This window comes from Carettochelys insculpta, chromosome 2, assembly GCF_033958435.1.
Source record: "Carettochelys insculpta isolate YL-2023 chromosome 2, ASM3395843v1, whole genome shotgun sequence".
NCBI classification, from domain to species: Eukaryota; Metazoa; Chordata; order Testudines; family Carettochelyidae; genus Carettochelys; species Carettochelys insculpta.
In genome coordinates this window covers 217,453,328-217,478,978 of record NC_134138.1, presented here as the reverse complement: position 1 = coordinate 217,478,978, position 25,651 = coordinate 217,453,328, and the positions used below count along the sequence as shown (strand labels likewise).

General features: G+C 44.2%; 1 protein-coding gene across 9 annotated transcripts in view; it reads right to left on the bottom strand.

Annotated features, from left to right (window-relative positions):
• OSBPL3 (oxysterol binding protein like 3) overlaps nt 1-25,651 on the bottom strand; it is a 135,479-nt gene that overhangs the window by 34,456 nt on the left and 75,372 nt on the right. For 5 of the 9 annotated variants that reach the window (XM_074984616.1, XM_074984612.1, XM_074984611.1 and 2 more), the window contains 10 exons: nt 24,634-24,750; nt 24,413-24,466; nt 23,747-23,860; nt 21,795-21,971; nt 20,844-20,970; nt 20,113-20,216; nt 19,904-19,996; nt 14,611-14,764; nt 8,182-8,312; nt 728-835 (listed from right to left, as the gene is read on the bottom strand). In XM_074984616.1, coding sequence (XP_074840717.1) covers nt 728-835; nt 8,182-8,312; nt 14,611-14,764; nt 19,904-19,996; nt 20,113-20,216; nt 20,844-20,970; nt 21,795-21,971; nt 23,747-23,860; nt 24,413-24,466; nt 24,634-24,750 — 1,179 coding nt within the window. The remainder of the gene's footprint in view (nt 1-727; nt 836-8,181; nt 8,313-14,610; nt 14,765-19,903; nt 19,997-20,112; nt 20,217-20,843; nt 20,971-21,794; nt 21,972-23,746; nt 23,861-24,412; nt 24,467-24,633; nt 24,751-25,651) is intronic. The other 4 variants (XM_074984617.1, XM_074984620.1, XM_074984618.1 and 1 more) reach the window with 4 other exon arrangements.

Here is a 25,651-nt window from a genome sequence, read left to right as displayed (position 1 = left end):
TTGCAAACAACATTTAAGACATATAGAGGACATCCTAGCCACATACAAGGAAAACTTAACTGCTAAAATGGTTCTGATATGCTCCTATAATTTTTTCATTGCCTATCTTCATTTTTTTAAAAAAGAATGACCGATTTTTGCACGTTATTAACACTTATCTAAAAATATAACTAACTCTTAATGAAACACCCTGGCAACTGATGTTCTTTACTAACAAGGGGTCAAACCAAATTCAGCAGAAGATGACACCCAGGGTACGATAGCTGACTTTTTTTTTTTTTTTTTAAACAAACAGTCAGGTAACCCTTCTCCTTCTGCAATTATTTTGGTTCTGTGTTAAAGCTGCTATACAGGTGACAGTAGCAACAAGGAACATGAGTCTGATTAAGGAAGAGAGACAGCGTTGGGAGAAAATAATGTCAGATAGAATGATGGGGTGTTGGCTCATGCCTAAGACAAGTGGGTGTATCGGGTGGAGAACAAAGGTTCTGACAGCAAAAATAAACAATGGAAGTGTTTAAGAAACCTCTTCTACAGTAGACCTTCCATGTTAATACTGCACAATGCAACATCATGTGAGCCACCAGCAGGAGGGATGCAGTAGTCCTTTTGCTAATACAACTCACTGTACGGGGAACACAGGGACAGGACAGTAGACAGCTAGCGACAGTATAAATGTAAAGGTTTGCAGTAACAGACATCACTGAAACACAAAATCCATACCCACCTTCATCAAATCAGGACTTGATTTTGCATTAGCTGCTGAATCAAGGAGCATAGACTCGGCATGTATTCTGCGTAACCGGTCTTTAAGATCTGTGTTTTGTGCTATGGCCTGGAATATTTAACAAAAAAAAAAATATTGGGGCTATAAAGTTTACTTGGCTAACATAGATGGTGGCTTCATTGTGCAAAAAGGGCAAAAGAAAATTTGAACGAAGCAGGACAAACAAAGTCATTAGATACATGACCTGTTATTGGTCCTGCATTGAATGTATCACAAATGCTGCAGACTTTGCTCCTTCTCTCTCAGAGGAAAATATCTGCAGGATGAGAGGGGCACAAGGGAGGGACTAAGAGATGAAGGGAGCCAGAGAGGGAAGGGATACTTCAAATAAACAGAATGGAGAGACGGGAAACCTTAGGCCACTAGAGTCTATACACTGGCTTTTCAAACGATGTAATGTGTTTCAGATGTTATTTTATGGGTTATTTTTACCATTGAGGTCTCCTCCATCTTCTTTCACAACTGACCCTCTCTAATCACACGCTATTTGTGCAAAATGTTTTCCTCAGAACTAGAACGCTGCACAACTAGAAACATGCATTTTTCTTTTGGCCTATCATAAAATACTCCCCTTCACTTCCCACTCCATCACTGGCAGTGCATCCTGACTACTAGCCTTTTTCCTAAAAGACATCCCCAAAGCAGCCAGGCCGTCGGCTCTGCTCCTATAAACATGCCCCAAATCTTCTTTCTGCAGTGTCTGACCCTGTGGGTTATAAAAACTATGCTACTTGGGCAAGGATGGAGCAAGCAGGGTTAGAGCACACAGGACATCTCTTATGCAACAGAGGCCAAGCACGTTTTCTCCAAGAACACTAGTGAGGGCAGAGCGACAGTTCCCTTGGCAGCACAGCTGGCAAACTGGGGAACAGAAGTGAAAGCGAGGAAAGGCTCTTTTCATATTTTAAACACCTAAAGATAGCAGCATTCAGTTTTATTCACACAGTTTGCACGAGATCAAATAGAGTTATGAACTGAATGGGAGGAGCTCTGGCTTCCTCAGAGAAAGATACTATGGTTTGGTCCCCTCCAGTTATTTTATTACCAAATATTTTGAAATGTACATACATTTCTTTTGCAATTAGTTTTCGCTAACAGTTTAAATACAAATTTCTCCATAACAGTAAAAATGGAATGTTTCTTTCTATACTTTTCCAGAAGCAAACATCTCTTCAAAATATACATATGTATATACGTATTGCTGCTGCTACTCCTACTACAAAGGTGATTATTTTCCAGAGAGATCTGAAAAGGAACAGCTTATATAGCAAGACAACACTGCATAAAAATGGTACTTCTAGTTATACATTTAAACACAATGCAGTTGTTTTTAAAATACTGAAGTAAAGCAGAAGAGAAGGCGAGTTCACTTGCACCAGTCAAGATGCCTCTAAAGCCAAACCAAAGACTCTCATTCTATGAAGTACTCAAGACTTTGACAAGTATTCCCTCTCCATTTCATAAACAAGGGAGGCTGTTAAGTTTTCAGAAGGAAACATTAGAAAATTTGCAGAGGCACGACGAAATACTTCCTTCTTAATATTCTCCCTTCTGGCAACAGAGCATTAGTTCTGACTTCCAAGTGCGTGCTTTCACTACACAAAACTGGATGCTGTTGAAACTTAATACCTGGCAGCCACACCTTTTTGGTCATGGCCCTATTCAGTTTCCAAGTGAGTGCTTCTGAAGCTGAACTTGCTTACAACACAAAAAGCTTTAAAGACAACTTCATTAACACTACAGGTAGCCTGGATGGGGTTGGGAGGGCCCACGGTAAAGAGCCCAGCCCCAATCCAGAGCCCTGCCAGAAGCCCTGTGGCAGGGAGCTTCACCAGCAGCCCCACAACCATGAGGACCCTGGACAGGTTGGGGGAGCCAGGCAGCCCTGTGGTGCAGGGAGTTGGCTGGGGCATGGAGCCCCAGTGGCAGCTCCGCAGCCACAGGGACCCCAGCCACGGCCCTGGGGGAGCCCAGCAGACCCACAGGGGAGCCCTGCAGGACTGCCCCCCTCCTCCAGACAGACTGGGGGCCTTGACCTCCCCTTCTCTGGCAAATCCCCTTGTTTGGAAACACTCAGGTCCCAAAGATGTCAGATGAAGGAGGTATAACCTGCACCACTGCAATTATCACCGATCCCCAAATTTTGAGATGCATTTGAATGTCTGAGAACTGGTCTTTTGGGAGACCTGCATGATCTAATTAACCTCTCTCTCTGGTCTGTAATTAAGCCTTCTGTGGCATCCATTTCCATTCCAAGGTGGCATAGTCTGTTAATTAGGGTACATTTTCACTATGCTAGGGATTGACCCAGCTGGGATCAATCCACTGGACTTTGATCTATCACATCATTGAAGACACAATAAATGGACCTCTGAATGCACTCCCGTCAACACCAGTAGTCCAGAAAAGTCATAAGAGCAACTGGCATCAACAGGAGAGGAGCCCCTGTAGACCTTACCAGGTGGAAGACACTGTGGTAGGTATGTCAACTTCAGCTAGGCAATCTGCATAGCTGAAATAGGTCAGCAGTAAAGGTAACTGTAGGTAAGGCCCTAGTGTCCTTTGGTCACCTCTTTAATAATACAGTACTCACAGGCAGCCCCTTCTGCCAACGCCAAACTCTTGCAGGGCTATGCTAATGAGCTTTGGGAGTATGCAAATGGCACGCCATTTGCAATTCCAAGAAGCTCATTTTGCATAGCTCTGCCAGCAGTGGTGCTGGGCAGAACGGCGTGTAAACCCAGCCCTAGAGAATAAGTAAGGCTTTCGCTGTTGGTTTCCTGGAGGTTTGGCTCATCCTGGAATTGACAGAGCAGGAGGACTGATAACCTTCACTTAGTAATGACTGCCCCCAGTGTTTCATTTGTAACAAAAGGGTGCCAGGGACCCCCCAATTCTTTTATATTCATAACTAGATTTAGATGGTCTAGAAGGGCTGGGGCTCAGCCCTCGCAAGCTCTGGCACAAATTAAGCCCCGACTGCTCCTCAGTAGCTTCATGAATACCTGTTGGGTTTTTGTACCAGTCCGAGCTGTATGAGAAACAAAAGAATCCCATAGTGACCCTCTTGAACATTCTGCAGCTGCTGTTTATCTTGCAGTTTCCCATTTTGCATGCAGATTTCTTTTTCCATTTAACAGGATATCTGGGGTTCAGTATAACAGTCACTCTCCTGGGTCTCTTCCCACATGAAAGCTACGTCTGCACGTGAAGCCTACATCGAAGTAGCTTATTTCGATGTAGCGACATCGAAATAGGCTATTTCGATGAATAACGTCTACACATCCTCCAGGGCTGGCAACGTCGACGTTCAACATCGACGTTGGGCAGCACCACATCGAAATAGGCACTGCGAGGGAACGTCTACATGCCACAGTAGCACACATCGAAATAAGGGTGCCAGGCACAGCTGCAGACAGGGTCACAGGGCGGACTCAACAGCAAGCCGCTCCCTTAAAGGGCCCCTCCCAGACACACTTGCACTAAACACCACAAGATCCACAGAGCCGACAACTGGTTGCAGACCCTGTGCATGCAGCATGGATCCCCAGCTGCCGCAGCAGCAGCCAGAAGCCCTGGGCTAAGGGCTGCTGCACACGGTGACCATAGAGCCCCGCAGGGGCTGGAGAGACAGAGTCTCCCAACCCCTCAGCTGATGGCCACCATGGCGGACCCCGCTATTTCGATGGTGCGGGACGCGGATCGTCTCCATGTGCCCTACTTCGACGTTCAACTTCGAAGTAGGGCGCTATTCCCATCCCCTCATGGGGTTAGCGGCTTCAACGTCTCGCCGCCTAACGTCGATGTTAACATCGAAATAGCGCCCAACACGTGTAGCCGTGACGGGCGCTATTTCGAAGTTAGTGCCGCTATTTCGAAGTAGCGTGCACGTGTAGACACGGCTGAAGAAGGTGGGGGAGTCCCCTGAGACTCTTGCAGGCAGAAGGGTTCTACCGCCCTGAGTGGAATAGAAGCCCTGTGTCTTTTGGAAGATTTGATGTTTGCCATAGCTGAGTGAAGGAGCTAATTATGGAGAGGGAGCGGAGAGGAAAGGTTTAGCACATTGTGTTTCTAAAAAAATCTCAGACCCATGGATTTATTGTGGAGGTCATCCTGCTGGATCACAAAGAAAAGAAATACCTTCAGTTCTGCATTCAGCCTCTGTCATACTCTCTGGTTGCAGGGCAGCATATTTTTTTTTGTCAGGGGGAGGAAAGGGGAAAGACTGGGTCAGCCTCCAGTGTTCTCGTTCCACGACTTTCGTTACTGGATACCAAAATATTTTCTGGGGGAGCTCTGCTAGGAATACAGCCAAATGGCTGCTTTCAACAACTGGATCTGAACTATTTCCTCTGGCTCTTAGAATAATGTGACTAGGATCATTTGCATGTTTCTCTATTTCCTGCCAACACTTTCTCCAGTGTTTCCTGGAGATAGCTGGCTCTTTTCAGTGTATCATCCAGGAACAGGTGCAGATGTGTTCCTGACAACCTTATTATGGAAATGACCATCCAGTACATGACCTTCCAGCTGCAAGCTTATGGGAAAAATGATCTGGGGCTTTTTTTTTTTTTTTGAATGAGTCTCTGATGTTTGGGGTCTCAATTACAATAGTTACCTAACCACTGTTTTGCAGACCACAGCCCTGGTGTTTTATGAAGGTGATTTACACTGGCATCATATATAAAAGGACAAAAATAAATAAATCTTCCAGTCTGATGAAAGGTCTGCATTTTGGAGATAACTGCACCAGTATAACATAAAGCAAGCAGAGGTCAATATTTGCTGATGAAGGCTTCAGAGTCCCTAGAAGCATAATTTTCAGTTCTTGCTGGAGTGCATTTACTAGAAAGAAAACAAAAAATCTCCTTCTCATGGGAGTACCACAGCCCCAGTGACAGAAGCCACCACTGAGTCTTCTTGAAGGATCTGGACCAGACTTTTTCCCCTTAATCTTGCGCTTCAGAAACCCGACTGGTTTAATCATTTCTCTCTTTGCTCTTCTCCCCAAGAAAATCCTTCCGTGATTGATGCATAAATTTGGGGGGGGTGGGACATGACAGAGGAGGGGGATCCCACCTACCCACCACCCAGCAGCATCAAGTTTTAATTCAGAAGGTAGTTATCTATCTCTTTCCTTCAACTGGCTGGGTGTACAGCATTGGTTATCAGTAGTCTACAGAGTCACATAAACAAGGGAGAGCAAGAAAAAGAACCCTCACCTTTCCTAGAGTTCCATTCCTGATTTCCAAGGTCTGCTGCAGAATGTTGTTCTCCTTCTAGCATTCAGCCAAAGGAGAGGGATTTACTCTTGATTTATTTGCTGCTCTTGGTCTGTTAGGATTACTGCCTTGTCATCAGGAGAGTGCACCTTTTGATTGTGAGCAGAGCGTCTTTCACATGATTTAAGGTAGGAGTGAGTTTGTCTTTCAGCCTCCATTTCCCCAGAGCTTGGAGAGCAGTGATTTCTCTCTCTTTAAATCTGCCTTCAGAGTCTGCTCTGAGCACTTAGTTCAGGGCCAGGCTGCACAGTAGCCCCTTTAAACCCACTGGTAAGGACTTGGGGGGATGTTAGGTGGAGCTCTCTCTTTAAAAAGGAAACAGATCTTAGGCAGAAAGATTTTGGTACTTAGGTCCTAAATGCACTGCTCTTGGTGTACATCCAGCTTTCCAGACTTCTGCAAAGAAAGCTCTTGGCTTTTTCTTGAGCATTGCCTGTGGCATGGAGTGATCAAGTCACTGCAGCGACACCACCACTTCCTCTAGCTTTCCAGGCTGAGAAGAGGTCCCACAGTGAATTCCAAGCAGAGGAGATTGGCACTTTACAGATGGAGCACTCTTTTCAGTGTGGTGTTCCTTTTTTTTTTTTTAGGACTATCATGCAACAGCAGGGGATGGGCACAGGGAGACAGGTTCATGGGGAATCCAAGAGCAAAACGAGTGAACCTCAATATTTAGCCTTTTGGGAAGAGGTTACACATTCAATTGACTTAACTCAGTGCACAGAGACTACACAAAACATTTTGGTTTTGCCCCTTACCAATTTAAAAGTAGTAAGAAAATAGCTTTGGAAATGAGGGCTTGTACAGCTCTGAAGCAAGTCTTAGGGAAGCCGAAGAGAAAGGTGTGCTCAGTTGGACAGAACTGGTAGGCAAGAAGCTTCAGTTGCCTCTGGTTTCTGCAATGAGAGCAGCTAGAAGTTGGGCTGGTGGAGATGCTAGGAGCTAAAACTCTTCCCAGAAACAGAGATTCAGGCAAGCGAAGGGTCGTTATCAACTAGGCTACCTCTGGCTCTGCGCCCAGTTCCATCAGCTCACTCACCGTGAAGTCACCCTTGCTGCCAGCCAGAAGACGGCAAGTTACAATCTAAGAAGAGTGGCAATGACAACGCTCTCCTCTCTGAAGATCAACCACTATAAATCTGTCAATCAAACTCCTAAAACAGCCTCGGGAGCAGGAATCTCAAAATCAATCTTAAATTGACTGCTTGAGATTAGGCCCAAAGATCATGTTTTATAGCAATCTTCCACAGAATCCAATTAAGAAAGTTGAGCAACGCAAAAACATATAAACCGGTATTAGAGATAGAAAAACTACTATGTTTAGATGCATTTCAATTCATTTAGCAGGGGCAGCCAAAGGCTTGCAGCCACCTGAGAAATGGCTTTAGGCCAAAGCATGTTGTGGAATGCCTGACTGGTAAAAACTAAAATAGAATTTTTAATATTAGAGACTGCTTGCTGATGGTTTTGTTTATAAGGCTACATGGCTTCATAATTTCACAGCTATGTTGATGAGTAATTTTAAAGCTATGATCAATCAGGTCATGCAGTTTCCAACAGCCATTTGTATTACTATAATATGAAGAACCAAATTAAAGAAAAAACAGTAACTTTGGATCCCTGCCAAACAGCAGTTGCAAATCAAGACAATATTTCCAATACTTAATAAAATATACAGTTGATAGATTATTTCTCCATAGTAATATCCTGCTGATTTTTATTTATATCATAGAACTGGAAGGGACCTCAATGGGTCATCAAGTCCAGTTCCCTGCCCTCACAACAGGACCTACCACCACTCCTGACAGATTTTTTTTTTCAAATTTTAATCTAACTTGCCACTGACCCTTGAAAGGCCCCCCCAAAGATTGAGCTCACAACCCTAGGTTTACAAGGTCAAAGCTCTAACCACTGAGCTATTCCTCCCCATTTGAGGGGCACATGCACAACCCCATAATTTGGAATAAGTGTTTTATAAGAAACACCACATACATAGTTGACTTTGCTTTGGTATTAATACAACACAAATATAAACCAAGATACTGAAGAATACAAGACCTTATGAACCAATCCCTTTGGCTTTCACTGAACTCAACTTATTTTATTACTTACGGACGATAAGGCATTCTTCAATCCAGCTATTTGTGCAGATGGAGAGGAAGCTGCATCATGTTCCAGCAGCTGCTTCAGTTTCTCTCTCTCACTTGAGATTGTACTAAAAACCGATCTTAAGGTGAAGTAAGCTAAAATAATTTTTAAAAAAGGGGAAAAAAAAGTTAGAACAATGCCACCAGTTGTATAGCAAGTTGTGGAACATTTCAGTGTGGCTTAGGCCTGGTCCACACTGGGGGTGTGTCTACACTTGCATTCTTCTTTCAAAAGAGGCATGCAAATGAGGTAAATCGAAAATGCAAATAAGGGATAAATTTGCATACCTGTCACCTTGTTTGCATATTCTAATTGCAAAAGGGGAAAGCCAGTGTAGATGCTGCTCTTTGGAAAGTAAACCCATCTTCGAAAGAATCCTTCTTCCCTTAATTTGAAATTAGAATATGCAAACAAGATGACAGATATGCAAATTTATAACTTATTTGCATTTTCAATTTGCCACATTTGCATACCTCTTTCAAAAGAGGAATGCAAGTGTGGACGCACCCTAGGAGAATAGGTAGAACTTAGCTGACCTCAGTTAATTTTCTAAGTAATTAATCTGCACTACTGGGTCCATTCCACTGACTTTAAAGGCTTGTAAGGTCACTTGTGGTACTATTGCTTTTGGACTCATCTGTGTGTATCACTAGGACTTCTGGGCACACATCCCCTGAATGCTGTAGTAAGTTAGACTGCTCAGTGGATCACAGGGGAGCTGGTCCATCCTGGGCAAATGGGGAGATAATTCATAATTGTAGGAGGCACAGGAAAACTATCGGTTCCTGACTGCCTTTGTCTGTGTCCTCATGGAAAAGTTTACCATCCCAAGTGAAAAAACTTCACTCATGCTTTAGCCCTTTACCACTGGATGGGGCAATCAGTTGGGTTTAAAGCACGAATTTGGATCAGAACTTTGTGTGTATGGGATGGTGGAAATGCTGGGGCAACACGTGAGTAAGCACACAGATTGCCTCCGCAGTGAAGAGGAGCTCTAAAAAGAGTTTGATCATAAAAGAGGCTGAACATACATAGTTCCCCCACACATCAGAAGGCAATGCTGTATGCACGCTCCCCATCAGGAAGAAACCTACAGTGTTGTACAGTCATCTCTGTTTATGTGGTCAGTGAGCCTTTACAATTAAAGCCAAGGGATCAGACACAGGTACTGGGTCCAAGATGCGGGCACGCAAGATTTATAAAAAGGACTAGCGATTTTAGGTGCCAAATTTGAAAATCTTTGCCTGCAGTTATGATGAGGTAGATAAGATACCTTAGTCGTCATCCTAATTATTTTTTGCACCGTGTGCTGTGCAACGCCGATGGAAGTCATGTATGAAACATCACTTGTAATGTTACAATCGTACCTAAGAGCAGAGGAATAATTTACCACATGTCAAAGGCTGTGTCTACACTAGCCCAAAACTTCGAAATGACCATGCAAATGGCCATTTCGAAGTTTACTAATGAAGCGCTAAAATACATATTCAGCGCCTTATTAGAATGCCGGCAGCCATGGCACTTCGAAATTGACGTGGCTCGCCGCCGTGCGGCTCGTCCACACAGGACTCCTTTTTCAAAAGGACCCCACCGACTTTGAAATCCCCTTATTCCTATGAGCAGATAGGCCATTTTGAAGTTTTGAGCTAGTGTAGACACAGCCAAAGAAATGGACAGCAGTGTTCAAACAGCATTGGGCAAAGTCTGATTTCCAACTCTCCTGAGAGATTACCAACATGCTCAAGTGGCACTCTTTGATGTTAGAGCCAATGCAAGATGTAGTGAACCTAACAACATACACACAAGACTTACGGGTGATGAGCTTTCTTTAGTACTTCCTTAAATTGCATGTAGACATTCTGCATTTCCTAATGGAAGCATTACAACACATGCCCCATAACTTCCATGTGGGGGGTCATTCTCTGGTTGCCAAAGTAAAGGGGTGCTACTGCTCTTAAGGCTTCACCCTACAATCAGGATATTTATACCCCATGTTGCCCCGGCAAAGCCCTTTTCTAAAATCAGGATCAGGCTGGCAGCAGCAGCCAGACACAGCTGCATGGTGCGATTGGAATAGGGGGAGAGATGAATCCTCCCCTTCCAGCATGTGGGGACCTCAGTTAGGATTAGCCTGGGAATGGGAAATCCCATGATAGAAAGTGCAGGGCCAGAGTACCTCAGCCGTGGGTGTCTGCACACAGAGCAGCACCTTAGAGGCACAGGAGGAAGGGAACTTCCCCCCCTCACCCTCCTCAGTCAGTCTTTCATCAATCACCCATTAGCAGCAGCTGCAGCAAGGAGGCAGCCAAGGAGCCTACCTGGGCCCCACCATTTGGGGCTGGGCATCCACAGGAGCCTCTGAGCAACCAGCAGGGTCCCAGTGAGGGCTGTGAAGTCATCCCAGGATCATGACACAGGCAGACAGGGCAGCAGCAGCCGTGACCAGCAGCTGCAGGACCCACAGAAGGGCATTCTCCCCTGTCGGGAGCTGGGTGGGATTGGGGACTAAGGGTTGAGAAGCCAACTGAACGCTCTTCTCCTCTTCATCCTTATGTGAGAGCGTATCCAGCAGGGGAGGGCAGCCTGGAGCAGCCTGAGCCAAAGAAAGAAGGTTGAGTGGCTCCTTGTGGGGGTAGCTACCAGTGACCAAGGTCCCCATTCCACAAAGTGAGCAGTCAGTATGCCAGTGGGTGGCTCCCCATAGCGCAGGGTATGGAGAGGGAGGCCTGTTGGATGGCGGCCTTGGCTCCCCCCCACTGCAGAGTGAATGTCTGGGGTGCCAGGGGGAGAGGGCGCGCAACCTAGGGCATCAGCTAGCATGGAAGCACCTCAGAATGGGCCAGTGATGCTCTTCCAGCCCCACAGTTATGGGGCCCCTGCTAATGGACAGGGAGAAGATGGGAAGAGGTTGGTCAGCCACCCAACCTCGACAGAACTGTCAGGGGGAGGAAGGAGAATAGGAGACATACGAACAGTCCCAGAGCTGGGAATGTCTTTTCTGAGACTCCCCAAGAGCCTACAGCCGAAGGGACATGAAGGGACAGGCAAGCAATGGTACAGGCACTCTGCAGCCTACGTAAGGGAGCAGGACCAGGGCCAGGGCCAGGCAGCAGGCTGAGCAGGGGTCTCAGCAGGTACAATGCTACAGACCACAACACCTACGATCCAATTCAGAGAAGGAGCCTTAAGGACACAGCCAAAGGACACAGAGTGCTCACCCAGCATGGAGAAGGCAAGCATCTCTGCAAGTCACAAACTTGGGAGAAAGTGAGGCAGAACTGAGGGTAGTTGCCAGGAGACACTTGGAACCAGATCTGTGAAAGCCAGGCAAGTTGGGCAGATTGAGAAGTATGCCAGCCCTTCTGGCCACACTCAAATCATGGCCGGTAGGGGGTACTTCTGGCAGATGGAAAAAACTGTAGGGCTCTCTACCAGCCTGTCTGGGGATTGAATTGGATGCTCTGCTTCACACCTCTAGACTCTCCCAGGGGAAGCTGGAGGAACTTCTGGAATTGTCTGTCAAGGTGAGAGAAGCCAGGAAGGTTATACCGCAGGAGCAGTAATCGAATGGGCATGTTCACTTCACAGGCCCCGTGATGGAATGCATCAGCCAATACTTGGGAACCTGTCAGGGACTGGGGGCAGACCACCAAACAGGATTGGGGGTGCTGCCTGGTGGCAGCAGTCTGATTCAGCCACTCGCTCTGGAAGGTTTGCAATTGTCGGATATAATGGACTGGAAAAGCCTTTGAAAGAATAACGTTCCTTGAGGGGGCTGAGGAAGGGAATGTGGGGTTCCTGCTCCTCTGCTCTTCTAGCCACTTCCACCTCCTACTGGGGGAAGGTGGTATGATCCCAGCAATGGGATAGCAGGGCCCATGTTGGGGAGTGTGTGGACCTGGATTAGGAAAATGATACTGACGTGTACTGTAAGATTTATTGACTGCCTCTTTCGCTTATTTTAAAGTGAATGAAATTGCTACCTAATTAAGCCACATCCATTTTTTCCTGCCTTTCTTCCAGCGCAGCTGGACAAGAGGGTGAGGATGTGCATGGTGAGCCTAGGAGTGTTTAAGATTATGCCTTACCCAAGCATCTTCCTCCATGCATAATAACTTTACAATACAGCGGGAACTATCCTTGAACGCTTAGGCTGAAACGCTGCATTCTAAGTTATTATTGTGCTGTGCTTCTATGCTACCATTCTTGAAAATTTTAGAGGAATGCACCAGAAAGACAAATCTACCAGCTGCAGCTAGTTTTACATACAAAGTTCGCACAGGAACAAATTCTCTCTTAAATATTTATCTGGGAACCAGAGTCAGAGGGGCTGAGCCATCCCGGATTACACCAATACATATTTTAGAAAATTCTCTCTTATAAACATTACGTTGGATGTGAAACTAAAGACTGATTTTACTCTTATTGCACAAACTCTTAAATTTGAAATGACAAGTCTGGTCTCCAATCACAATTTATTCCTGAAAATACCTGTACTCCCCAGGAAATGTATTGGCACGTATTTAGACTTACTACAGAGACAATGTCTTTTAAATGCTACATTTGGTTTAATTCACAAAGATAACACAGCCCTCTCCGCCATTCAAAATGTTTATACATTAGAAACAAACAAAAGAAGCAGTGTGAAATAAAGCAGCACTAACAAAAATGTTACATTATACATATATTATATATATCCTTTGTAAAAGGAGAGGGAGCCAACCACCACCCCAGCACAAAACAGGTATTTCACTTGGATTTCCTAGCGTGAAGTATATAGACATAAAAATACGCATCAGAGCTAAGATGACAGTATTTCTCCGATGATTATCTCAAGGAAGAAGACCCGTAAAGCATCTTATTTAGAGGGTTTTTAAAAATCCATTTTTGACTACATTTGATTTTGCAAAGATCAACAGTGAGCATTCCCTTCTGTAAGTACAATATCTAAAACATACCATGACAAGGGAAAAAATAAGTGGAGGAATGTTTTTGATATCACCACCGCAGAGCTAGGGAAATGGGTTTTCAGTAAGATTTAATGGTGGAATGTTTCAAAAAGTCATTTAATTTCCTGCTCACAAAAGCCTGCTGGATATTTACAAGGACTCTCCTTACTCCCCCAGATCACAAATGAAAAGATACAGCAGTGACAGTAGATGGCAGAGATAGAGAAAAATACGCACCGGCTCTTTCACATTAACAAAGTACTGCTATGGAAAACAGTTTTTGCCGAGAAGGCTGCTCAGTGGCAGCTTGAGTTAGCCCTCTGGCTGCTTACCAAGAGATTTTACTCTTCTGTATTCACTAAAAATAGGTTACTCCCATAGCAACCCTTGCATCACAAGCAAACGTTAGACCAGAGATACTGTGGACCATCCTGATTCATACTGTGCACACACATGCGTTTGGGAGAGAGCGCACGTGGGTTCTGTCGCACACAATATAGTACTACCTTTATCAGCAGGGCCAACAGGTTCACCAGGCACCTGGAAAAGGGAGGCGGGGGGCTGCTCTGTGCTCCTAGATGAGATGGGGCTGGGGTCGCCAGCCCTCAGCCCCACCTGGACCAGGGCACACCGCCTCCTCCAGCCCTCAGGACTGCGTGAAGTGTGCTGCATGGCACTCCAGCAGCGACTTACAGGGGCCAGGGCTCCGGATACTGCCACAAGTAAGAGTAGCCAGAAGTTCCAGGCCCTTTTGTACTGCTGGGCTCTGGGGTGGTTTTCCCCCTAATACCTCCTCCCCTGCCTCTCTCCCCAGTCAATGGGACACGGGCTTTATAGAAACGGATTTTAGGACAACTGCTTCTTTATAGGATGACAAGTCTAGTGCAATTACACATGACATTGGGGAAAAACGCCAGCCATCACCAGTCCACAAGGAGTGAAAACTCCAACAATTCCACTGAGATTGGCTTATTATCCTGAGGTCGTGGCATTTTATGGGGATCTGTCCTTGAAAAGAGACAATGGCAGCATATTATGCACTGAAAAGCTCTTCAATTTCCCTTTAAGTCAATTTAAAGGCATCAGTTTTTTAAAAGGTATACATAATAGGAGTGTGAATTTATGCGTAGAATCCTGCATATCTGCAGATAACCGCTTTATATTTCTGTGGACTGGATGTGGACACAAATTTTGTAACAGCACAGGGCTTCCAGACAGTATTCTGGATCTAAATCTCAAGTTTTGGAAAAAAAACAATTAGTTGTTATTTTAATGACAAGAGCCCACAGCATTTCCATGCTACCACACCTTGGGAAGAAGGGGGATGGAATGCAAAGTTATCCAGACTTTAAGAATTCTTATGCAAGCCAGCCTCAGATATCACACTCTTATTTTAGCTGACACTTTGTATAGCCGTACATGAAATACACAGACTCTCACTTACCTTTATGTGCAATGTGACACAAGTCTTCTTGCATTTTAGAAAATTCTGATGTTTCTGAGCCATCAGAGTAATTTTTCTCTTCCCCAAAATCTAGTGTAGATAAATTAGGATTGGAAGCATGCAGTCTCATGGGAGCAGAAAATACAGTCGGTACCTACAAAGATGACATTTACCGTTGGTAAAAATACAAGTCAAAGTTTTACATTTACATTGCAGACACTGTACTATCGGGCCTAGGACAACAGCATGGGAGCAACAGCTGTTGATCAGCAAAGGGTTTTTGCATGGAAAATTTTTGTTTATTTGCATGATACATTTGGCAAACCAAAGAAAAGGAGAGACCATGCCCAAAGATTTCAAACTTAGAGATATGGCAAAATTTAGCAGACATATTAGTTTTGGCCTGGGGAGTGTTGGAGAGAACCTTGTTGTACCATCATTTAAACTTATGACTACACAGTAACATGATCTGTGGAAACAGCTACGTAAAACAGGCAGAGTACTAGTGGCTTTGCGATGATTTCTGGACCAGAAATGGATTCGTGGTTTGAGACCATGAGTGCAATCTTTGCCACTTTCAAATCAAGGGGAATTTTGCTATGCGTATCAAAGAAGCCAAGATTCTGCTCATGGACTACTTTTAGTCGGGGTGTACGGGGTGCCCAGGGAGGGGTAGCACCTCTGGTGTGGGGACTTGTGTCTCTTCAGGGCAGTTCGTGCACCTTTGGTCCCCACCTGGCACCCAACTCTCACATGTGGCTCCAAGAAGCTGTAGCACGCAGCGGCCACACCCCGATAAACCACTTTGACAGGCAGGCTAAACCAGGTGAGGGTAACTGGAAGGTCTGAAACCTGCGGTGAGAGAGGGAATTGCCTATCCCAGCATGCAAAGTCGGCCCTGGCGGACTGGGCGGATGAGATCAACAGCAAGATCCAATGAGCAGGAAGTCAGTTCTGCAACGCTCCATGGAGAGCGAAGGGCATGACAAGGCACCAAAGACGGCATGGCCATCCACTGCAGCCTAGGAAGTCCCAGCCATGACGACTTTTCGTACCACTGGAACCAGGCTTCTGAGGTCGAGAAAGTGGAACTGCCCCTGTGCAACGGCTTTTCCACTTTAAACATTCTCCCACACAGGTTCTTTGCATATTCTCATCACTTCAGTCTACCTCAAAGTCCTGCGGCGATAGCGGAGGGACGAAGCAACAGGTGGAGGTGACCAATGGGAGCCATAGCTCCAAACCTGCATGTAGGCAGCCTGTGGACTTTGGTCACTCGACTCTTACCCCAGGACGACAGAGGAGCTCAGCAGCATCCCAGGCGACTGAACAGGCCTTTTTAGGAACAGCACTGCTCACCCTCAAAAATGAGGGAGGGGAGTAGAAAAGGTGTCTCAAAAATTGCTTGTCCCACCCAAAATGACCAGCATGCCACAGCTGGCAGTTTTACCCTCGCAGAAGTCGAAAAACAGGGAAAAAAAAGATAATATTTGCAGCATGGAACGTTCACACCCTCTTGGACAGGGAGAATGCTATGAGGCCTGAGAGAAGAACGGCCCCCATAGCAAGAGAACTGGCATGTTATAACATTGACATAGCCGCCCTGAGTGAGACCAGGCTGGCAGAGGAAAGATCCATCTGTGAACCAAAAGGAGGTTACACCTTCTTCTGGATAGGCAAGCCAGAAAATGAAGACAAAATCCACGGAGTGGGACTTGCCACCAAGACATCACTTCTGCACCAGCTTCCTGACCTACCAACTTGCATCAGTGAGCATCTGATCAAGCTCCACTTCCCCCTCAACACTCTCACCACGTTACAGTCATCAGCGCTTACGCCCCCACACTCACTAGCAGTGACGAAGCAAAAGAAAGTTTCTCTGAGGACTTTCACCATCTTGTGAAAGCAACTCCTAGTGACAAGCTTCTCCTGTTGGGTGACTTCAACGCCAGGGTCGGCAAGGACTGTAGGACCTGGAAAGGGGTGCTGGGGCATCATAGTGTTGGTAACATGAATGCCAAAGGCCGCCTTCTGCTGAGCTCGTGTGCAGAAAACGACCTGACGATTACCAACACTCTCTTCAGGCAAGTTGATAAATACAAGACCACATGGATGCACCCGAGATCAAAACAGTGGCACCTGATTGACTATGTCATCAGTTGCAGGTGGGACATTCAAGATGTTAAGATCACCAGGGCCATGTGGGGAGCTGACTGCTGGACTGATCATAGACTTGTCAGATCAGTCCTTATGCTGCACATCACACCACTGCACTACAAGAAGCTCAAGGTTGTCAGACCCTCCTTCAACATCGGGAAGCTGCAACATACTGGTCATCGTGAGAAATTCGCAGCCTGCCTTGACGAAATGCTGACGTCCCATGAACCTCTGACTGGAGACCCAATACAAAAGTGGGACCAGTTCAAAACCCTGGTGACGGAGTCAGCCAAGTCGACACTAGGAGTGAAAAACAGAGTTCACCAAGACTGGTTTGATGAAAATGACAAAGCCATCATCTTAGAGAAAAAACAAAACATGTTTCTGCTATGGCAAAACAATCAGTCTTCAATCTCCAAATGTGATTGTTTCAAACACCTTCAGAGCCAAGTGCAAACGGCACTTTGCAAAATGCAAGATGAGTGGTGAGAGAGTAAAGCTGATGAAGTCCAATACTACACTGACACCAAGAACTCCAAGATGTTCTTCAATGCTATCAAAGCTACATAAGGACCTTCAAAGCCAAGTGGTACACCTCTCCTATCTGCAGATGGCATGACCCTTCTGAGGGAGAAGAACAGCAACAAATAGGTGGAGAGAGCACTTCAGCAACCTTCTCAACAGACCCTCCATTGTCAACCCTGTGGCCCTCGACCAGATCCCTCAGAAACCCACAATAGACAGTCTTGACCTGCCCCCTACAATGGATGAAGTCAAAAAGGCAATCAGCCAGACCAGCTCTGGCAAAGCCCCTGGGATGGACGGTATCCCTGCTGAAATTTTCAAAGCGGCAGGACCAGTGTCCCTTGAAGACTTTCACATCTTGATCAGCATCAGGGAAGAAGACGACATGCCCAAAGACTTCAAGGATGTCACAATCATCTCGCTCTTCAAGAACAAGGGCAACAAAGCTGACTGTGGAAATTACCAGGGCATCTCCCTTCTCTGTACTGCTGGGAAGATCTTGGCTCGAGTCATCCTCAACAGTCTGATCACCAGCATCTCAGAGGAGAACCTACCAGAGGCACAGGGTGGTTTTCGCCCAGGTCGCAGCACCATTGACATGATCTTTGCTGTTCGTCAGGTCCAGGAAAAGTGCATAGAGCAGAACTTGGATCTGTACGCTGTCTTTATAGCCCTGACCAAGGTGTTTGACACTGTCAACAGAGAAGCCCTGTGGATTATTCTGTCAAAACTTGGCTGCCCAAGATGATTTGTTAACCTCATATGCCTGTTCCATGATGACATGACTGGCTTTGTTCTTTCAAATGGCGAGTCCTCAGATCCATTTGAGATATCCAATGGTGTGAAGCAAGGCTGCACGCCGGCCCCCAGTGTTATACATCCTCTTTTTCATGTGTCCTCAGCCATGCAGTTAGGGACCTGGAACATGGAGCCTACATAAAATACAGACTTGATGGGTCAGTTTTCGACCTTCGTCATCTGAATGCTAAAACCAAGATGCTTGAGAGGCTCATCCTTGAAGCCCTTTTTGCTGACGACTGTGCACTTATGGCACACAAGGAATCTGATCTCCAGCTCATCGTCAACAAGTTTGCTGATGCCACTCGCCTCTTTGGTTTGACCTTCAGTCTACGAAAGGCTGAGATACTGTTTCAACCTGCTCCAGGATCTGCTGCTCTCCCCGCTTCAATCTTTATTGAAGGAACAGAGTTATAAACAGTAGAGGAGTTCAAGTACCTTGGCAGTGTGATAGCCAATGCTGGCTCCCTTGACAAAGAAATCAATGCCAGAATCTGCCAGGCCAGCCGGGCACTAGGATGTCTGAGAGCACGAGTGTTGAATCAGCACAATATCCGACAGTCCACTAAACTGAAAGTGTACAAGGCTTTAGTCCTGACCAGTCTCCTGTATGGCTGTGAAACCTGGACCTTGTACAGAAACCCTATAAAACTGCTGGAGCACTTCCACACACACAGCCTGAGGTCAATACTGCACATTTGATGGCAGGACAGAGTTACAAACCTGGAAGTCCTGGACAGAGCAGGAACCACAAGCATCGAAGCCATGGTTCTGAAAGCCCAGCTTCACTGGACAGGGCACGTCATATGAATGGAGGAGTCAAGAATCCCTAAGCAACTCCTCTACGGTGAACTCTCCCAGGGCAAAAGGAATCGAGGCAGGCCTTGCAAGAGGTATAAAGACTGCATGAAGGCTAACATTGCTCATGCTGGTTTAAAACCAGATCAGCAAGAGCAGTATGCAAAAGACCGAACAGCCTGGCGTGCTCTTGTACGACGTGCGTATGACAACTTTGAAAAGCAGCGACACATACGCCTCATTGATGCTCGTGCGAGAAAGAAAGCAACAGCAGCAGCCGCACCAACAGAGCCAGGACAATTCCCTTGCCCCCACTGCGAATGCCCATGCTGTTCAAAGCTTGGGCTCCTCAGCCACATGCGAGTCCACAACCGATAAGCCTGTGCAAGCTCAAGACATCATCGTTGGACACGATAGACTACCTACGACTTTAGTCACAGGGCATTGTGAACGCCAATCTCAGGTTAGGCCTGCACAGCAAAGTAATTTCAAAATAACAGATGTTATTTTGAAATTACTAACCTAGCGTCTACACAATGCAACCACCATTTCAAAATAATTCTGAAGTAGCGGTCGGCGTATTTCAAAATTGCTAAACCTCATTCTACAAGGAATAGCGCCTATTTCAAAACAGCTATTTTGATATAGGTGCTCTTAAGACAGGGAGTAGAACCTATTGCAAAATAAGCCATAGTGCGTCCAGTGTCTCTGTTCAAAATATGCTCTATGCATGTACATGCTGTATTTTGAAATAGCTATGTGCTAGTTCAAAATTCATTTGTGTGTCTAGCAACGCTATTTCAAAATAAGATATTCCGGAATGGTTCTTCTGGAATAGCTTTCTTTGAAATAAGGCTGCTATGTAGACATACCCTTACATACTGCTTGATTTAGAAGGATTCAGATTTCTAAAAAGAAGTGCCAGAGCAAGACAGGTTCAATAAGCAAGCCTATAGTTTGAGAAAGTTGGCTTGGAAAAGGAAAAAAAAAAAAAAAAAAAGACTGTTCCAGTTACCTGCAACATTCCTTTAGCATCTTTACCAATAACTCTAGATCGCCACCTCCTGTGTGTTCTTTTCTCCTTTTTTGGACTTTCAAAAGATCCAACCTTTTAACATCAGATAAACAAGAATAACGGTACAAGTCATAAAACCATACTGCTTAGACAACTTGACATCTTGACATACTTCCCACCTCCATGAAATAACAATTTTCACAACTGACCTGCATGGCATTTATAGCAGGTGCTGAATATGTCCTATGAAGAACTTCCATACTCTGTAACAACTGGCTCATTTCCATTAAATATGTGTGACAACATGAGAGATCTGTTTTGAAAGAGAAAGGTGCAAAGAAACAGTGACACGGAAAGTAATTTTTTACATGCAGTTAAAGTCTTACTTCAATTCATACACCCCCGCCCAGCCTAGTTTGCAGCAGATTGGTGTCAGCAGGACAAATATCACAGGCTGGCACAGTCAGCCCCATTACTGGAGAGGACAATGATGTCACAGGCTTGTAACCCATCCTATTTTCTCACCCCTAGAGGTAGCTTCCCTAGAGTAGTCCTAGAGCGTAAAGGCATATTGACAGGGCAAGTTTACACTGCTGCTGTTCCCCCTGTTTCTCTTCTACAGGGAAGTAACTTCAAAAGAACCTTAAGCTCTTGAATTGTAAATATGGCTGCTACTTGTGATGTCCACTAAGGCCCAAGTTTTCAAAAATGGCTAGCAATTTTTGATGCTTCAAAATATGGGCGTCATGATTTGAGGTGCCTCAAACTAGATTATCACACAATTGGAACCCAAAATTTTCTGGGTAAATAATTCACTTACAATAAAAAACAAAAATATAACCCACCACCATATGAGAACAGCCCTTACACAGTCAGTCAATGGTAATATTCAGGAAACCTCCAAAAATCTAACTATTTTAAAGTTCCTTTAGATGACTACCTTTTGAGCATTTTTCCATATCCTCAGAAGATTGTAGCCATGGTGGAATCCTGGACTCATTACTTGGACAGGAAAACTGTAAACTACTCCCAATTCTCAATGAATTCTGTTTTGTCATGCTGCCTGTCTGTTCCAAAAAAACCCCAGAAATGAATTATTAATAAAAGACAATCTGTTATTGTGGCAAATATGCATTATGGCATCTAGGTGCAAAGGACTAGGTTCAGAAAGTGATGAAGATTATGGGCACCATTTGCTGTCACAAACATATAACCCAACAACGATATACACATTTTTATTTAGTACCACCCCTTTTGGACATTTTCACTGTGAAAATCTGAATTTGTGAGTGAGCTGGCTACCAGCTACCAGCAGCTGAAAGCCAAATACAAATGAAATCAACAAGAAGTGGGATTGCTGAGAGACAGATTTAAAAAGGTTTAAGCACTTGAAATCATTAGGTCAGTGCAGTAAATTGCACAGCACATGTGCCACTGATTCTGCCCTGATAATTGCCACTAGGGTTCTTTTACAGGCCTTCTTATGCTTTTGGACTTTGAGAGATTGAGCCTAAGCTTAAACCAACCCAGAAATTGGATGGCTCTACTGTGTCCGCTTGGTAGACCCAGGAGAAGGTGGGAATGGACAAAGGTAAAAAACCTAGAGTCCCTTTTCACATTTTGACAGCAAAACTTATGCATACCAAAGGGATTATAAATGTTCCTGATACTGGCTTTATTACTGTTTAAATGAAACAAAAGAATATTAAAATTTTAATAGAACTTTAAGGAATGATACTAAAATTAAAGATAAATTTCCAGTATTCTAGAGGAAAATTACCCAAGAAGCAAAATTATACATTAGATCATTTTACAATTTATGTCTTACACCAAACCTTTACCCAAACAGACAGAGAACATCAAGCCAAATTAATGCTCGATGAAAACTCACCATTACCTTTCTACCTGAGACAGAGTCGAACACACCAGATACACAGTCTGTGGTTGAGGAGGCTGGGAAGAAATGATTATCGCCGTCATGTGGAAACATGGCAATTTCATTCTGACGATACATTCGGTGGTAACGCAGCTTGGCTACCCATTCATCAAAGAGTTCCTGAGATTTCACCTACAGAGAATAGTTAAGTTATGTGACAGGGAGTCATGGTTTACTAGACAAAACTTGATCTTATTTTCTCCTTTTTCTCACAAGCTGCCCACAAGGGGTTCTGAATTCTCGACAGACGATCAGTAAAGTGTTCCTGTTAAATCACTACTCTTCACAAGCTTGAATACAACATAGAATATAATCCTGGAGCCACTCAAGGGGAAAGCTATGTTAACTAAAGTTTCTCTCTAAAGCCCCACTCAGGAAAGCACAAAATAAATGTTTGACTCCATCCCTATTCAGGGCAATACTGACACACCTACTTAAGTCTCATTTACTGCAGTAGGATTTAAGCACAAACTTAAGTGCAATACTGAAAAAATATATACTTTATTAATTAGGGCTTAATAGTGCGAATTTAAATACATCTTGTGAGCCTGTCTCCTGAAGGACAGATTCATTTTAGACCCACAGAAGCAGGACAGTTTAAATCTTAATATGTGCCATAGTGTATCTACCAGATATTTTCAGTGTGTCTGTGCTACATTGAAAAACTCCTCTTAAAACGTAAGAGCCATGACCATAAAATGTGGGTGCAGCTTCTTCTTACCCTAACTTAAACTTAGGTCAGAGTTTGGTTGTGCCTGGAAAGTGGGAAATGCCTGAAATCCCAGGATTTCTCAAAACATGGAAAGGAGGGGCAACAACAGGAGGGAAGACATTCTTCAGACTCACCCCTGGGGGCAGTGAGTGCAGAGAACAGAGTGACCACTGGGGGCAGCCACAGCAGTAAAAGTGGCCATGTGGTGGCAAGGCTCCCCACCCTGCTAAGAGGGGGAGTGCCTCTCTACCCCAACCCCACCCTTCTTGCCGCTTGGCCACAGTATTGTGCAAGGGAGAGCCCTGCTGCCTTCCCACAACTCCACCAAACAATTAGCTGCTCAATCATTTACAGAAACCATCGAGTTTTTCCTTTTATTTTCCAAACAGGAACCTCCCCACGCCCCCCACCCCCTGCAAAAAAAACCCCAAAACTAAAACCAAAAACCTCACCCTTATTTCACTTGAATACCCAAGCAACATTGAGTCAATTTGCCAGTATGCTATATATGTTTCCAGTTGTACTTGCAAATTTTTTTTTCTTTTTTTTAAGGCCTAAAAAAGGACCTTAAGTCTTAAATACAGGTTTGACATTTTTACATTTAAAAACCCTAGCTGGATATTTTAATTGAATTTAGATCATTAGATTAAGAGATAAACTTATCACTTTAAATTGCAGAATGTAGTCCACAGATAAAACAAATACATATCTTTTTAATTAAATCCTATTAATAGCTTAGATGAGTGCAAATATTCACACGTCATGGAAAATATGCAAGAGGGCATAACAACAGCAGCTGATTACTTCTAGTCCATTTTTTTCTCCACGTGTACATCTCACAAAAAGGAGTACCTAAATTTGAATGCAAAGCTTTGCTGCCAACTACACAAATTTGTGTTTGACAAAATTTAAAGTTAGAGAAAGATTTTACAGAAGTTATGAATTCCAGAAGTTGAATTACAGTAAAAATTAAGGAGATCATGTGTGTTTCAATAAACTATAAAGTTCAGCCACACCTGACAACTGCTACAGAATTTTAATAATTTATTTCCTGAAGTTAAACCAGCATTTCCACCAGCCCTTTATTTAAAGGCCAATACCACATACACATAGATCACTAGGTACATCACAATGTTTTAATGTTGTTCGCAATTCAATTGGTAAGACACAGAATACAATTGCCTTGAAGAATTACCTTTAGATGGTATATATATTCTTCTGTATCCAAATCTATACATTTTGTTGACTTCTTAACAGACATGACCGAAAGGCCAACATCAATGCAGCCGTGAAGTTTCTCTCTCTCTATCTGCAAAGAGTTTACATAGAAAATCAGCATTAATTCCTGAGGTAGGAAAGGAAAAAGAAAAGATCCATAAACTGGTAGAACCAGCATTTACATTCTTGTAGTTCAGAAATTCAGAATCTCCCTTTCCCTTTCACAGTGCAACCCAACTCCTGGTGTTCATATGAAATACAGATTTAACCTCTCTAATTTGGAATGCTCTCGTGCAGCAACAGCCATAATCCAAAATTATTTTAATTACTGGATGACCACTTATCATGGGTGTGGCTCAATTTCCCCTTGGTCCCGTAAAGTTTGTTTCCAGCCACCACTAGTCCTGGCTTTCAGGGTGCTGTGCTGTTTAGCTATAATTTACCCCTAGGGGTGCCTAGGGGTCTTCTAGGAGCCTGGCCAGCAGCAGACACGTTGGTAACACTGCTAGAAAATACTGACCTCCCGTGGGCCAGCAAATTCTCTTGTTCAACACTGGTCAGGTCCCAAAGGTGCTGAACTGGAGAGGTTCAACCTATACCACAATCTTTGAGGGAGTAGGAGACAGACAGAGAAAAAACTTACATCAGCTTGACACTTGGCATACTTCAAAATCCCTCTGTCCAAGAAGAAGTATCTCTGTAATTGGAAACACAAAGAAACCTTTTGTAGGAGAGCAGGAAATGATATAATATATTCCACTAAAGGGACATCTTCTGCCATTAACTTTTTTTCAACTAAGAAAATGCACCAAGAGAGTTAAGTTTAAATGGCAACTTATCCTAAAATACACACTTCTTTCCTACCTTGTGCCAGCCTTTCAGAGGCCATTTCCTTTTTTTCAGGAGGTAGCCTTCCTGTTTCTGTGGTTGTTGGGTATAATTCATGACTCCTCGCAGTCCTTCTACAATTTCCCAGCTGTCCTGTTAAAACACAAAATTGAAGCCTGATATTTTTTTAAAAAAAAAAAAAAGAACAAAATTAAAACATTTTCCAACTAAAACCTTGTGAGACCATATGAACTAAACATACGTGACATCACATCTCATGAATCTATGTGCTCACCAGCATTATTTACATATAGTATGTAACCACAGGGTAAGCCACAGGTTAATATAAAACCTTTATACCAATGTGGGCAAAATCCACTCCTAATAAAAAAGACCTCATTAGTGCATCATTGTGCACTAATGAGATCTTCTGACTTATAACTAGCACAGGACAAACAAACAGTGTAACATTGGCATCAAAACCTGATATTAGACTTCTTGGTAAGAACCATTTTGATTAAATCCAATCGTTTCTCAAAGCTAGTTGTTTTCAGATTCCAAGTAATACACTGAAAAACGTTGAAAATCATGTTTTTCCCACTCATCTGATGACAAACACTCTTCCAAATGGATAGATCTATACAAGAGACTGGCTCTGCTGGAGCACAGAAAAGCAGGCTCTGTACTGTGTACCCTGTTTCATCTTTAAAGTAATATTTCAAATGCATCAGTGCTGTAGGATTCATTGGGTTGGAGCATTAGTAGAGGTTGGAAGAAGTTAAAAGACCTAATACGTGCACATGGGACTTCAATATCACATAAAGAAAACTATGTTACATGGCAATCAGATAATAGAGCAGCACTAGCTGACAATTCAAACACAGACGCTGATAACTGGAAAAACTCCTTGAGCACATATTGAATGTCATTCCTTTTCTTTCTGAACATTGAACGGCTTTGCTTGGTTCCAGTCAACGTATCAGTGACCCTACAAATGGAAACCTTCTGGGTGCCCTTGAGTTTTTTAGCGCATGTGACCCACTTTTATCAGGCC